Raw genomic sequence first — 16,328 nt, 5'->3', positions numbered from 1 at the left:
ACTCTGATAGAATCTGTAGAGAGGTTTGTGTCAGAAATTACGGGGGTACCTGTCAATTTCTCAATCTATGATGTTGCTTGGAATTGGGGAAGATCTCTGCCAGGGGAAGCTATTGTATACGGCGGTCGCTCTATTAGCAATTGTTTTACTGTGGTTACATCAAGAGGCCCCGTCTTTTGAGTTGTGGCATGTTTACAATATGGAATACAGTCTATATGCTGTCAAAGGATATAGAAAAAGGAAATTAGAGCTATTGATTTGGGGGTAATGAGGGATTATATGGCAGGGTAATTAATTTTTTATGATGTGTAACTCCGTTTGTATTTCATGCTATTTTGATGTCAGGGGGCATTAGTCAGGACCTGGGTTTATTATAATCAATGATTGATGTTTGGATGTGTTGTGGCTTTTTCCCCCGACGTCGTCCAAGGATGGCTCCTCGCCATTGGCACGGTTTTCACCGGAAGAGCCACAGGTCCCCAACTCCTCTGTACCTCTTTCTCCTTTTTGGACCTGGCCGTTGCCCACTCCGGTTGGCTTCGGGAACGGCCGCCTTAGCAAGCAGCCGTCGCCCACAGAGGAGCTGCTTTCCCCACCGCGGGGCCCTACGGAGGTGGGTTCGGCCTTTGCTCGTGCAGTGTCCACGGCAGTGGGTATTTTGCGCATGGGTGATCCGGCTGATCAATTCCCTTTGAGCGTTTGCTCTGTTTTTCCCTGATTGGGACTTGGGGGTGCCCCGCCACGGCGGATCCGGTGCCCCAACACCTTCTGCACCGGCACCTTCCAGCACCGCGTGACCCAGTGTGTCTTTCACTCCACCCCTCTGCCTCAAGCCCCCTTTTGCGGACTGCCTTTCCTCCCTGCTGCCGCTGTAGTCTCCACCATCACGGAAGGCCCGCTGGCTAGACTCTTGGGGGCGCAATATGTTCGTCTTGACCAGTGCGGCTCTACGGACCCTCAACACATTGTGTGTTGGCTAGGGCCACCTCTTGTTTGTGGGACTTGGCTGAGTCCCTGGGATCCGCTGCTTCACAGGAGGATTCTATGGTTGATTTGTGGCACCATGTGTTGGATGGCCGGGAGCTGGTGGCGTTTATTCTTCGCTCTGCTCTGGACATCTCGAATTGCTTGGTCGTGCCATGGCTTCTTCGGTCGCCCTTCGCCGCCATACTTGGCTTCGGGACAGTGTGTTCCCGGAAAATGTTCTGGAACGGGTGGTTGATCTTCCCTTCGATGGCACTCTCTTGTTCCTTGCCACGACAGACTCGGCCATCCGGAGGTTCTTGACAGGGCTCCTCTTACTCTTCCTCTTCCTTCTTTTACTTTCTCTGCCTTCTTTTACTTTCTCTGCCTTCTTTTACTTTCTCTGCCTTCTTTTACTTTCTCTGCCTTCTTTTACTTTCTCTGCCTTCTTTTACTTTCTCTGCCTTCTTTTACTTTCTCCGCCTTCTTTTACTTTCTCCTCCGCCTTCTTTTACTTTCTCCTCCTTATTCTTTTACTTTCTCCTCCTCATTCTTTTACTTTCTCCTCCTGTGAGTTGATCTAGTTCTTGGAAGTGTTCTTCCTTTTGGGCGGGTCACCCTAGTTGTTCTGTGTGCTTCGTGGCCACTTGAGTCCTCCTTGTTGAGTCTGTGGTTCTGTTGGCTGCTGGACAGCCCTTTTTGACTGTGTGTTCTTGCTTTGAGTTATGGCCCTGAGATTAGGCCTTCTGTTTTTTGTCTTTGGCTGCTTGAGAATCCTTCGCCATGGATTTTTACCCGCGGTTCTTTCTGTTGTCCTCTGCTGTGGAAGTTTCTTCCTAAGAGGTTTCCCATGTCTTGGGACATAACATACCCTATGTGGTTAGTGGTAGCTGTTATATAGCTTGTTCTACGCTGGGGAGTTATGGTCGCCTGCGGGTTTCTTCTCTCCATGGCGTTTACGTACGTTGCTGTGAAGTTCCCTTATTGCTGGATTAGAATTCCTTGGTGGTGCCCCGGGATGGTCTTCTCCGGGGTCGCTAGCGCTGTTCCCCTGGTCTGCCTGCTGTCTGCGGCATGGCTCTGCTTCTACTTCTTTTTGGGTCGTGTGTGCGAGCCCCTCTCTGAGGTGTGTCCGGGCCTTTCTTCACCTTCATGTTGTCTGTCCTGAGGGCTGTGATGGATTTTGTGTCCCTCCCTCTTTCAGGCGCAGCCTGCCCAGTTTTCCTGGGTGCCCCAGGTTACTCTTTCTGCTTCCAACTGCTTGTTGCTGTCGGCCGTTCTGTCTGGTCTCTTGACCTCTGGCTGTGGTGGGCTCAGCTGCCTTCTTCGCGTGATGAGTTCCCGGTGGGGGCAGGAGGGGCGGCTTGCCTCCCTCGTCTCCTTGGAGATCTTCTACCTCGCCTTGGATGGAGGTTCTGTTGCCTTGTATGGGCGTGGGTGCTTCGACCTCGCCATGTTTTCTCTGTTGAGGGTGAACGGGCTTCCTCTCCTTTCTTCTTCCTACACATTCTAATTCTACTTTAAGGAATCTGCAGCTAGAATCGTCTCTACCAGATACATAGTTACCGAAGGTAAGTAACTCGTACGTTAGGCCTAAGGCTGTTCGCCCACACTACCACTAATGGAACACTTTTGGGTTTTACATTGAGCCCTGTACATTTTTGGGGAAACCCCTGAACTCTGTGCACGGTATAACCACCGAGTGGCATACCATATTCAGAGCCAGCTTCCTACACAGCCTTTTTGATGGGAACATTTCAGATTGGAGCCTACATATGAATTAAGTATCCATTACAATCTTAACCATAAAGCGTGAGTAACCTATTCTTGAATAAACCTTGCACGATACCCCATCTTGAAAAAATATTCTATAGTTATCTGGGTACTGTTTTACAATGGTAGAATGTTTTCAAAATTTTTATCTTGAGTTTGCTTTGCTGACTGTTTATATATTTTTTTTCAGACCTCATGATGTTTTGGCAACTCTGTTGAACAACTTAAAAGTACAAGAGAGACAGAACAGAGTGTGCACCACAGTAGCTATTGCTATTGTAGCTGAAACATGTTCTCCTTTCACTGTCCTTCCTGCCCTTATGAATGAGTACAGGGTTCCTGAGCTCAATGTACAAAACGGTGTTCTGAAATCGCTCTCCTTCCTTTTTGAATACATTGGTGAAATGGGAAAGGACTACATATATGCTGTAACTCCATTGCTGGAAGATGCGTTGATGGACAGGTCAGTTTTATTTTTTATTTTACGAGTTCATGCTCTTAATTTTATGTTAAGGTAATAATTAGTTACATGTCATTCGTTTTCTTTCTTTTTATTTTTGGTCCCACACATATAAATGCGACCTGCGTCCGTATTATGCCACTCCATCTGTGCTGAAAATGTTACATTAATAATGTACCCTATTTAATCTTATTTTATTTGTTGAGGTGTTTGAATGGACAATCCTACAACTAAATACATTTCAGTATTAATCTTATTTTAGCATTACCCAAGTCTCTTGTGGTATTGGAATAGATATTTCAATTTCCAGATTTGTTTAGAGCCTTGATGGCATAAAAGCTTCATGAATTGGCTTTAATTGCTCATTGTCCATAAACTTAAAGGAATTGGGGAAACATTTTGTGTGGAAAATTTTGTCTAGTATGTTGCATCCTGCCTCAGGACTCGATAGGCCATGTTTAGGGGTAACTTACACAATAAAAATTGAGTTAGTTTTATAGTGCCCTTTCAGTCTGCAGTGGGAGACAGGGAGTCCTGTTTTACCTGGTCCCACTCAGGGTGGCACAAGTGCTGCACTCTTTGAGGGGACGCCCTAACTTACATGCCTTGGGGGTACCCATGGCACCATGGTTCAGGCACTTAGAAGTAAGTTAGCTTATGCCAATTGAGTATAGGCCAACCAAACATATACGTTTATGGGTCAGGGCACTGGCACGGAGGTCGGCTTAGCAGGCTTAAGTGCGCACTCAGCCGAAAAACCGGCAGCATCTGTCCAAAATTTTGGGGGTGATGATACAAAGAGGAGTTTCCTTACACACTGGTTTTTCTTAGTTACACCAATCAGACTTGTTTCTTAGTTGGGGGACATTGACTGTCCCTTAACATTTGAGAGAAGTCTCATAGGTGCCAGAATGTTTTTATGTGGTCCTTGGTAGATATATTTTAGTGGAGGTTTAAGTGACAGGTGAACTTTTAACAGTTTTAATGGTACTTAGTTCATTTAACTTTGTGTCAAATGCTGATAGTACCTCATTGTGGGTTAAAAGTTTCACCTGCAGGTTGCACAAATCTCTGCAGTGACCAGTCACCTCAGGGCTTTAAGTCTTTTATTTGTGCACATTTTGTGCAGATTAGCTCAGTGTATATCAAAGGCTGATAGTTTGCGACTGCATCAAAAGGAAGTGAACATTGATCAAGCTAATGAGTCTCACCTTCAAGACCTAATGGCTCACCCAGTTCTTTATGTTCATGCTGTACAACAAGAACAAAATCAGAAAAGAGCACACAAGTGAGATAAACATGGAGCATTGGGGAGGGGGGAGGGGGGGTGAAGTAGGGCACGACAGAGACAGCTGAAAAACTCATGCACTCTAGTGGAGTGCTGAAACAAAACTAAAGTAGTTCCCTAAACATGGGCAGTTGAAATACGCAAGTAAAGAAGCTGTGCTCTAGGGAAGTATAAACAGAAGATGGGCAAGGCATGCCATAGAATAAGAAGTTAGCAAGTTGCAAGTGACAAAGTTAGCCAGTGGTAGCAATTTGTGGGATTTAAGCACTCTGTAACTTTCTGGTAAAATGACCATAGGTCTTGTGCGACCAGGCCGTCTGGTAGGCTTGACCTATTAAAAAAAAAAAGGGGGGGGGGGGGGTGACAGGTATTGGCCAGCAAGAACCTGAATAAGACACCACTGCTTTTGGGATTCTGCAACTGAGGTGCCATGGGAAACAGCCATTACAACGCGGTCAAAACCACACATAACCTTCATCACAAAGCCATTACCTCGCATATGCTTTCACCTCTCATGCCTTTACCGCGCATGCCTTTGCAACGAATTTCATAATAAAGGCGTATATGTGGTAAAGGTTTTAAAATTCAGTAATATAGTAGATGGCGATGTTAGTTTAAGATGTCTGCTGTTTCCGCTACTGTTTTCATCGGATCTATCCCTTTTTAGAACATTAGATGCTGAGTACATGTCCAATGGGGACGGAATATAAGACTTCAGCTTCATACTTCTCCGCCACCCCAGATCACACAGTATTAACATGCAGTTTGGTCCGCATCATTGCCTTCAGATGAGTCCATCACTAGATGAAGGTCGTTGGCACTTTTACAGCACTTAACGTGAACGTATCCATACATCTCGAATTCCATATTCCACTATTCTAACTCCCCACTAATCCTTTATAGGTTTCAGAGTAGCATGCTACTCGCCAATAAAGCGTTTCAACTCCCCGTCAGTTACAAGCACTATATCCATTTTCTTCCTCTCCCCACCCTTCTCAATCCAAATAACGAACATATCCACCAATCAAATTAATTTCATGTTTCACCATACTAATTCAACACTAATCCTTATGGGTTCCGAAGTAGCGTGCTACTAGACAAAAAAGCGCTTCAAAACCCTATTAGGGGTAGCAAGCGCTATATAAATACAAAACTCTTTCCCTCTTCTATCCCGCCACCTACCCTTCACTATCCAAATAACTGAATAACATATCCACCACTCAAACTACTTCATATTTCACCATACTAATTCACCACTAATCCTTTAAGGGTTTCCGGAGTAGCGTGATCCAACACCCCATCAGGTGTAACAAGCGCCATATAAAAACAAACCTTTTTTTCCTCTTCTATCCTTCTGAATCCAAATAACTGACTAACCTATCCACCACTAAAAATTCTGATAGATACATCTGCCAGTGGATTCCTCACCTTGTGAATATCCCCCTGCGTCAGCAACGTTCGGAAAACTCTTTTGTAGCACGCCGGCATGGACGACTTCACAGGAGCACGGCATCACGCGCGACTCCGGCTGACGTCACCGACTCCTTATTAGGCCTACGTCGGCATGATGACATCAGTTCCCTTTTTTCCGCGTCATCAACGCTAACGGTTTCTTGGGATCTCTTGTGTTTCGGATAGTAACTTTGTTGCTATTTGTGTGTTTCTGTATCTTTTTCGAGTTGCTGTCTTCTGCCGAAGATGTCGTAGAAGACAGGCTTTAAGCAGTGCGGATCGTGTACCAGGATGATGTCCATAACCGATCCTCATTCTGATTGCTTGTGGTGTCTGGGCTCGGACCACAATGTCGGTGGCTGTCGATCCTGTTCTAAGATGAACCCTAAGGCTCTGCGTGAACGAGAGGCTAAACTCTTTCTGGCCAAGGTAAAAGGAAAGGATGCCAAGAGGTCTTCGAGGTCAAGATCAAGACGCTCGAGGTCGAAGACGATCTCGAGGTTGAGGTCCCGATCGGAGTCGGCATCAAAGTCTGCTTCGGGACATGCTTCGGGTTCCTCGAAGAAAAAACATAAGAGGACGAAGCATAGCTTGAGGCATCATTCTGGCAGGGAGTCTGATTCGAAGAAGAGGTCTTCTTCTCGAAAGCATCGTAAGGACTTTTTGTCTACCACACCATCTTGTGAGCCTGTAGGTGAAGCCTCGTCTTTTCAGTCCCGAGGGCCATCTCCGGATCCAGGTCCGGATCCGTCTCTGGATCCGTGTCAGTCTTCTGCACATGAGGAAGAAGACGTTGAAGAACCTCAGGCTTTGGCGACTCCGGTGCATCATCCAGAGGAACAGGAGGGTCAAGAAGAACCGATTCCAGTGCAGCCTCCTACGGAGCAGCAAGTGGGTTCGTACCATTCTAATTCAACACTAATCCTCTATGGGTCCCGGAGTAGCGAGCTACACGCCGACAAGAGCGATTCAACCCCTTGTCAGGGGAAGTAAGAGCTATAGAATTGCAATACAATATATGCCTACCGTGCCTCTAATATTACTGAGATTCTATAAATATATCCAATCACGGATCCGGATCGATCCCGGTCCTGCCAACGCGACCTCTCCAGGCGTCAGATCCGAAGTCGGTGCCACCGGTACTAATGTACCAGCCCCAACCTTGTCTCTGACTACACAGAGTCGGAACGACGTCGCTCAGCACAGATTTCAGAGCCGACTGAACCCAGGGGTTCTGTGTTGTCGCCTGAACAATTTGAGGAATTATACGGCTCGGGAGAGGAATGGGAGGGGGTCTATGGACGCTTTGCAACACCAGGATGACTCTGCAGAGCATTTGGACTGGTATGGGGAACTTGGAGAAGATAGTGGACGTGATACTATCCATATACTGGCATGCTCTCTCCACCAACTGTGGCTACAGAGGAGGGACATCTTATGCCATGGGGGTCAAGAGGCAGCTGAGGTCCGTGGACTGGAGATGCCCTCCGTGGAGATGAGGACTAATCTCCTGATTGAAGTGCTTCACCCTATGGCTTCTACCTCCGAAACCCTTTTGCCCTTTAATGAAACACTAACGATGTCCTTCTAGGCACGTGGTTGAAATCTAGTACAGGGGCTCCTGTGGAAAGGACAGTTACACACTACCATCACCCAGCTGCGTGCCAACACCCCACCCCAGAAAGTTTGTTGGTGCAAGCCTCTACATCACAGGGTGCATTTCCTTCTGCTCCTCCGGATAGGGAATCACAGAGGCTGGATTAATTTTGGTAGGAAAATGTTTTTTTCCTCCAGCCTGGCATTATGGTCGGTGAGTACCGCAGGCTTATTGGGCCGGTTCTCCCACTCCCTTTGTGAGACAGTTGCGCAAGTGCTGCCACAAGTCCTGGAAGAGGCCCGGGCTGTGCTCTCTAAGGCAGTTAAAGACGAGAGCGATGCAGCAAAAAAAAACATAAGGCGAGGCCTGGATATATCTGATTCACTGGGCAGATCGATTTCCATGACACTGGCTTTGAGGCATCACCCCTGGCTTAGGAAATCTGGCTTCTCTGGCGATGTTCAGGCAAATTTGATGGACATGTGCTTTGATGGAACATGCCTTTTTTCGGGGAAAAGGCAGATTCTGCCCTCATGAGGTACAAGGACTCTTGATCTACAGGCAGATCCTTGGGCCGCTCTTCTACTCCTCGTGGTCAGTCTCACTTTCACCCCTACGGAATGGATTTCCTGCTGCGTCAGCCCTATCCTAGCCACTGCCCTGCGCAAGCTTCCCAAGCCATGCGGGGGAGCGTTGTCGCGGTTCATACTGACCTAGGAATGGAAGCTAGAAGTAGTCGGCAGCCGCTACCTTGTGGTATATAAATAAATAATACCGGATCTAGGTTTGACTGGACATAGCAATAACAGATAGCCCAATAAATAAGAGTCAAGATTCGAGGTAGTAGGAGTTTGCAGGTTTAATACAGCATAAAGGACAGGAACAGGACAACCTGCACAGGAATAGGATGGCAGAGCCCGGCAGCTGCCGGGGCTGGATCTGGGATGAGCGCGCGCTAACTTTAATAACAGTACACAAGCATATATACTAAAACAGTTGCATTACAATACATACAATAGGCGGAGCAGTGGGTGTGGTCAATAGCAGTCGCGAAAGATAAGGGTGAAAGTGGGTGTAACAGGAGGCGTATACATAGACATGTGATGTAAACGTAACAGAATATGTCATAAATGGGGCGGAAACATGGAGGGGGCTACCTAAGGAGCCGGGACCTCTAACCTAATGGTGCGCGCAAACTGACAATGACGTGTTACTAGGAGAAGCTGGGGGCTATGAACTCTGTACTAGGAGCAGAGACTGAAGTCTGGAGAGTCAGGGCGACATGTACCTAAACACTATCTAGTATCTGATGTTTAGAGAACATGTTGATAGAATCCAAAAGTTATCGGGGTAAAGGCTAACAGACACTAAGACTGGTGCATGCATTATTCTACATGTAGTGCGTGTTGAAGAATATGAAATGGCCATTAATACAGTATTTCTCTTACATGGAGACGTAAAGGCTAGACAATGACGGAAACTATTGATGCGATTCAGTAGCTTAGGAATGCAGAGAAGGAGGGCTGGACTGATAACTAGAATCATAACATACTCTTGGCAGACTAGCAGGCAGAGCCAGGCTGAACCGGGCACTGTGAGGCAGGAAGTAAGTGAAGGGTCAGGAACACAGGTGGGGGCTGTATCGCTCCTCAGCGAGGGCTCAGGAGACAGGAGTTGAATCTGGTGTCCGGGCCCTCTTGAGGCCTAAAAACGGGGACTTTACAATGAAATAACGTGCACACTGAAAAACGTGGCAACGTAACTTTACATAGGCCTAATACTCGTAGCTTTCACGAGAACTGGGAACTGGCATACTAGGGATGGACACAACTGTAATTGCGTCTTTAATCGAACATGGGGAATACATATGCATATTAATCATGCACACATAACATAAGATGGAGAACACGTAGGGACACAGAATCATGGCAAAATTTACTTTTCCACATTCCCTCCTTGTCACTACGTTTCCATCAGGAAACATCAATATTCATGATACCATCTATCATTTCATACAGTATCATTTGCTCGTCTCGAATTTTCTTGGGACTGGATTTAGAACGGGACTTGGGACTAGGAATACAAGAGGTAGCACAAATGCCACAAATCGCAGGGCCACATTGTATACAAAGGCAACAACTGAATATGATCGCTACTGCAATACCTAGAAAGGACAACACTTTCCATCCCCAGGCGGAAATCATATTCCAGAACCAACCGGACCATGTCCAGGTGCCTGGATCTTGGTGTAACATATGGGCAATTTTATGGAGTCTGGTTATAGCTGAATAAACAGACGGCGCGTTATTAGGAATGAAAATGCAGCAACTAGATCCGATGACTCTACATGCCCCGCCCCTATCGGCCAGTATGACGTCAAGGACGAGACGATTCTGGAGCACGACAATTCTCATAAAGGATTGCTCCTTGGTCAAGTTACCTAGAGCAGAAGTAGTCTCAATCACTACTGCTTCGAGTGTTCTGGTTAATCTACGTATCAGTTTACTATTCACAACAGTACCTAAATAAGGGAAGACACCTTTATTGATATCTATATATTGTTCTATAGCAGTTTCAGTATAATCGACAATCGGGAGGTCTCTCTTGTGTCTGATATGTACTAGGTGGGAATTCCTATGGTAGTCAGGTGGGGCTAGAAAAACTGGTGGCAGTAGGAAGGCAATGTAACAGGTTCCCTCCCAATCGAGGGGCATACGAACATATGCGGTCTGACCACAAACAAAATAAGAATGACGTGAAGCTTTAAAAATAGATTTCCCACTGTCACTATACTTGACAATAGTAGTACAATCACTATGTCCTACATGTACGGAACCATTCTTTCGGACACATAATTCACCTTTGACTGGTAATACTGACATAGCAGGGAAGTCTGGAGTAGTATCAGACTGAACATTCAGGACCATGAAATTCGAAGAATAATTACCTAAATTATAAACTTCATTTTCTAGATCTAGCCCTGTTCTGTGGGGAAGACCTTGCTTGTCTGGAAAACATGTACTGTTAAGAAAAGACATATCTGTTGAGGATGACGTTAACGTGGACCATGCTCCACACGAACCATTATGTGAAAATGGATAAGGAAAGAGTGGCAGAACTCCCTTCGGTGTCTGGAAAGGGGGGAGTCGACCACACACCCAACAATTAGTGGCATTGCTGGTCTGGTGCGAATAATGTAACATGCGGATAAAGGAATTATTACGCATAGCAAGACGATAAGATAGTTCATGAGGAGGCAGATCACTAAACGTGTGCTCTACTGTAACAATAGAAGACTTATTTACATGAGAAACTGGAAAACACAAATAAAATGCATAACCTGTGCAGGTAATCATGAGGCTGAAAAATAATATGAAACTTAGAAAAACGATACATCGGATTGAGTTTTGACTAACTCTCTCACTATGGGGGTCTATTTTATACATGTCAGAAACCGGTCTAACCGTTTCACCTAGGGGAGGACTTAGACAATCAAACTGGCTGACTTATTTTACTAGACCTTAATTTTAGCTTATACTCCTGTTGCGGAGTTTTCTCTAACAGGGAGGGATTTGTATCATTGTCTTTTGCGGGACAGTCCTTAAGAATAGTACTTTGGCAATCCTTAAAATCCTCGGAAATGTTCTTGGAAACAGTCTTTAATCCATAAAACTTTTTCACATGAGACAGGTGGACCCAGCCCTTCCTGCCTTCCAGCTTGACGGCAGTACGGGTGGCCAGGAGGACCTGTTTTGGCTCCTTCCAGCGAGGCTCCAGCGGACTTGAACGATCAAAGTTCCTCACAAGGACCAAACTTCCGGGAACGATGTCATGCAGTGCCACCTCGGTATTGTCTGGAAATGCGGCAGAAACCTGTGAACGACAAGAGTGTAGGGCAGACATCAAGGAAGCAAGGTAATCTGTCAGCATATTACTTGAAACGTCGGTAATACTTCGGGGCCTAGGTGTACCCCACATATTAGGGGGGCGGCCGAATACGACCTCGTACGGGGACAGACCTGATCTGGAATGTGCGACCATGCGCGTATAAAACAGAGCGACTGGCAGAGCTACTAGCCAGTCTACACCTTTCTCTTTACATATTTTGGCAATGCGGATTTTCAGGGTCTGGTTATGTCTCTCTACGAGACCGCCTGCTTCAGGATGGCGTACACAATGGAACTTCCACTGGTACCCTAACAACAGGGAGATGTGTTTCATAAGCTCAGATGAGAATGGCTGGCCGTTATCAGAATATACGACCCTAGGGAGTCCGTAACGGGGGAAGAATTCACGAACCAACTGCTTGGCAGTGGTCGCGGCTGTGTAATCTGGAACTGGATATGCCTCTGTCCACCTGGACAAAGCGCATACAACTACAAGGACATACTTGAAACCTCGACATCGCTCCATCTGAATATAATCCATCTGGAGGACTTCAAAAGGGTGGTCAGGGGGCTGGAATCCACCTTGTTCCACCGGGACACTTTTACCTGGATTGAACTGGCAACATATCATACAGGTACGGACTTTCTGCTTGGCTGCAGCTCGTAAATGCTTATTGAACCAAATGTTCTGGATACTGTCTAACATAGCTTTTTCTCCTAAATGGGCTGGACTATGTGCGGTATTGATAATGACTTGAACCATAGAGTCGGGGAGAAACCATGTGGCTCTACCCTTCGTTACCCATCCCTGATCTGTCTGGACCCCTCCTTGTTCGGACCATTTCTTGATTTCATCGGGAGTAGCATGTAACTGGATATCTATGACATCTTGAGTAGGGTCCTTAACTGTCATACAGGTAGTCGGAGCTGGAGTATGTGTCTGTGTCGGATTAACTGGAATGTCTGGAGTCTGTGCTGTAAGCTTGGCTGTGCGATCTGCTAGATCATTACCTTGAGAAATAATGTCAGTAACTTTCGTATGTGCTTTGCATTTCATGATAGCAATAGATGTCGGTAAGTGTATGGCATCTAACAGAGCTTGAATAAGGAGACCATGCTGAATCTTGGTTCCATGAGAAGTCATGAAACCTCTCTCCTGCCAGAGCACTCCGAAGTCGTGTACAACTCCGAATGCGTAGCGTGAATCTGTATAAACATTAACTTTCAGGTTCTTAGCGTGTATGCAGGCTTGTGTCAGAGCAACTAGCTCTGCTGCTTGAGCAGACAGGGTGTCAATACGGTGTGTTTCTATAACTTCAGTGTCAGTAGTCACTGCATACGCGGCTACTAGTTCTCCTGTACTTGTTCTCATACATGAACCATCCACATAAAGTGTCAGGTCGGGATCTGGTAATGGAATATCTGTCAGATCTTGTCTTGGCTTTGTCATGGTGTTAACTACTTCCACACAGTCGTGTGTGGCAGGATTCGAATTAACTGACGGTAATAGTGTAGCAGGATTTAGAACGTTGCAGCGTCTGATTTCTATGTGTGGCTGGAACAGTGTCAATTCATAACCTGTTAAACGTGCAATAGTCAAGTGCTGAGTCTGTGTTCGGTTTAAAAGAACTTCCACAGAGTGTGGAACTTGTACTGTCAAGGAATGCCCTAATACTATGGAATCACTTTGTCTGATAGCTAGTGCTGTGGCTGCAACTGACTTGAGGCACGCAGGCAGAGCCTGGGCTACAGGATCTAATGTGCTCGAAAAATAAGCACAGGGCTTGTATTGTCCTGCTTGATCTTGTGTGAGAACAGATAACCGACAGTTCTGTGACGAAAAGTGTAAAAGGCTTACTGTAGTTCGGTGTAGCTAGAACTGGAGCTTGGCATAAGGCTTTCTTCAACTCATTGAAACTAAGTGTATGTTCAGATGTCCAAGGGAGGACAGTCGATAGGGCTGCCTCCTGTGTCGTTAACTGTATCAGTGGTTTAGCTAGAAATGCATACTGAGGAATCCATTGTCTGCAATAAGAAGTAAGGCCGATAAAAGCACGTACCTCCTTCTGTGTCTTGGGTTGAGGAAGACTCGCTATTAACTGGATACGGTCTGGTGTCAACTGCCTACCCCACTTGGACAGTAAGTGGCCTAAGTAGATCACTTGCTGGACACAGAATTGAAGCTTCGAAGGGGACACCTTGTGCCCCATCTCGGCAAGGAAATACAAAAATGTAAGTGATGCTTGCTCGCAAGCACGTTCAGAACGGGCTGTGATCAGTAGATCATCGACATACTGGAGCAGGGCAGTGTCAGTTGGCATGTGAATATTGTCTAGTTGTCTCTTAAGTGCTTGACTGTAAATGCTAGGACTTTCTGTGAAACCTTGAGGAGCTCGTGTGAACATATAGCTCCTTCCATTTAAACAAAATCCGAAAAGAAACTGGCTGTCTGGATGAATGGGGACACTGAAAAACGCGTTCTTGAGGTCTATGACTGTAAAAAATGAGGCTTCGGAATCAATGGCTGTCAATAGGGAAGAGATATCTGGGACAACTGGGTACTGGGGAATAATACATTTATTGAGTTCTCGAAGGTCAATCACTAATCGATATACTGGGGGTGCATTTGGATCAGTACGTTTCATGACTGGAATGATCGGAGAATTACATACATTGGAGTCAGTTTCTACAACTACTCCTTGAGCCATGAGCTCGTCAATAATTTTGGATAAGGCTGCTACAGCCTCAGGTGGCAATCTGTACTGTCTGATTCGTGGTAACACTACACCTGGTTTGAGAGTCACACGATGGGGTGTGATTTGCATAAGACCTACATCAGTTGGACCTTGCGCCCATAGATGCTGCGGAACATTAGACAATCTTGGATCAAAATCTCGTAATACATAGTGACCCTTGAAGTCGCGTAGAAACAGTCGTATTCCCTCGGGGGAACAGCAAATAACTGCACCTAATTCTTTCAGTGTCCTAATACCTAACAGATTTTCTGGACATGACTTCGTAAGTAACAGATCAGTAGTGCGGGACAATGGACCTACTTCTAGAGTAACTGGCTTAGATATCTCGTTTACAATAGGCTTTCCTGAAAATCCAAGGGAAACATTTCTAGAGCCTGAGAGCGGAGCCCCTGGAACTTACTAATGGTGGTCCTACTTGCCCCTGTATCAATCAGAAACTTTCTGTCTTTCCCTAGTACCTGACTATGAACATAGGGACCTTCTTGATCTACAGGAATCTCGATGAGAGGCAAGCCTACCTCCCTCTCTAGGCTGTTTCATGAGTACTGCTGATACTCTGGATACTCAGACTGTGCATACTGGTACATCTGCTGTGTAACATGCTGTGTTGCAGCAATAGGCTGCGGTGCTGGAACTGTCTGTTGTGCATTCTGTGGCTGAGAAGTCTGTGAAACTTGTTCTTGTCTAGGCGGACGTGGTCTTTCTTTAGTTTTACCAGTAGCTATATTGTGTTTCAGAACTGCACACTCGTTTATGAAATGACCTGGCTGTTTACAATAATTGCAGGTCCCTTTAACGGGAGCTGCAGGATGACTGGCTTGATTCGGACCCCTCTTCTGACTGTCTTGTGGAACAGATTGTGCAACTAGTACTTTCATTTTCGTGTCTTTCATACGTTTCCTTTCATGATCTTGCTCTTCTCTGATTCTATTCTGGTGATACTGAAGCATCTGTAACATTTGGGACTGGGTATTAGCTTGCCATGTACTTTCGACTTTCAAAACTCGATTCTTAACTTGTGGACTTGAATTCTCGACTAATTTAGTAACAAAAAGATGAGGGTACGACTCGCTACTCGTCTTCAAGCCACTGTTTATAATAAAGCATTTCTCAAATCTAGAATAAAAATCACTAGTGTCTTCGTCTTGTTTCTGTTTACAGGCTGAGATTGCATCCCAGTCTTCCTTTTTAGTGGCTAATAACCTGGGCAAAACTTGTATTAACAGTTCTGGTATTTCTTTACATTTCTCTCCAAGACCGGTACCTGGTACTCGTATCTTATCTTCAGCTTCTAGAACTGCCCAATCGATCTTTTTCTCTCCCACCTCCCATTCTTTTTCCTTGAGTTTCTCGTATACCCCTGCGGGCAACAGGACCTTTAGCATTTTAATAATATCTGGATACGTGTATTCTCCCATACGGAGCATGTCTTTTAATTCTCGGTGGAACCCTGCTGGATCTTTGTCATGACAGGGAATTAATTTCTTCATTTCTAAGAGTTCCATCTTTGTAATCGGAGTGTAAACAAACACTCGTTGCATTTCACCATCTGCTGTCCTGACTGGGTGTACTTCTCGTAACGGATTCTGTCTGTCTATGTAAAAGGGTTTACTTTCTGGAGGTGAGACATGAACAAAATGCGGTTTCAGGAACGTTCTATATTTGTGGCGCTGTTCTAGAATGACACTAATTAAATCGGTACCTAAACCTTTCCATCTATACTGGAGTAACTCGTTCAGGACATCGTGTAACGGACCTGGATCAGAATGTTGACCCTCATACAGAGTAATGAGGTGCTGGATCATATACATACCCACCAGTCGTTGCTCGGCTGGGGGCAGTTTCAGAAACATTTGTGCCACTATTTCGTCTGGAAAAGTGGTAGAATCAGTAATCCATCGGACTGCTGATCGGGCTAGTTCTTGTTCATGCATAGTACTTAACTTACTATAACCGATTCGTGATTTCAGAATATGATCGGTAGCTTGAAATACTTGTTCTAGAGAACCTTGTTCTGGTGCTGGATGATGAAAAACTGACTTGTGTTCTAGGCGTAAATGGCGGTCTGGAAATCTAGATTTTCCTACATACGCTATTCTGGCGGGATTCTCGTCGTCTACCTCTTCAGTAGAAGAGTCATTCTCTTTCTCGC

At 45.6% G+C, this 16,328-nt stretch overlaps 1 protein-coding gene across 2 annotated transcripts in view; it reads left to right on the top strand.

The window, feature by feature from the left end:
- The window catches only part of SF3B1 (splicing factor 3b subunit 1), a 316,805-nt gene that overhangs the window by 186,864 nt on the left and 113,613 nt on the right, over positions 1-16,328 (top strand). For both annotated transcript variants that reach the window (XM_078680435.1, XM_078680436.1), the window contains exon 23: positions 2,927-3,199. In XM_078680435.1, the coding sequence (XP_078536561.1) occupies positions 2,927-3,199 (273 nt within the window). The remainder of the gene's footprint in view (positions 1-2,926; positions 3,200-16,328) is intronic.

The sequence above is a fragment of the Lissotriton helveticus genome, chromosome 3_1, assembly GCF_964261635.1.
Source record: "Lissotriton helveticus chromosome 3_1, aLisHel1.1, whole genome shotgun sequence".
Classification (NCBI taxonomy): domain Eukaryota; kingdom Metazoa; phylum Chordata; class Amphibia; order Caudata; family Salamandridae; genus Lissotriton; species Lissotriton helveticus.
This window is presented reverse-complemented; position numbering and strand designations above follow the sequence as displayed.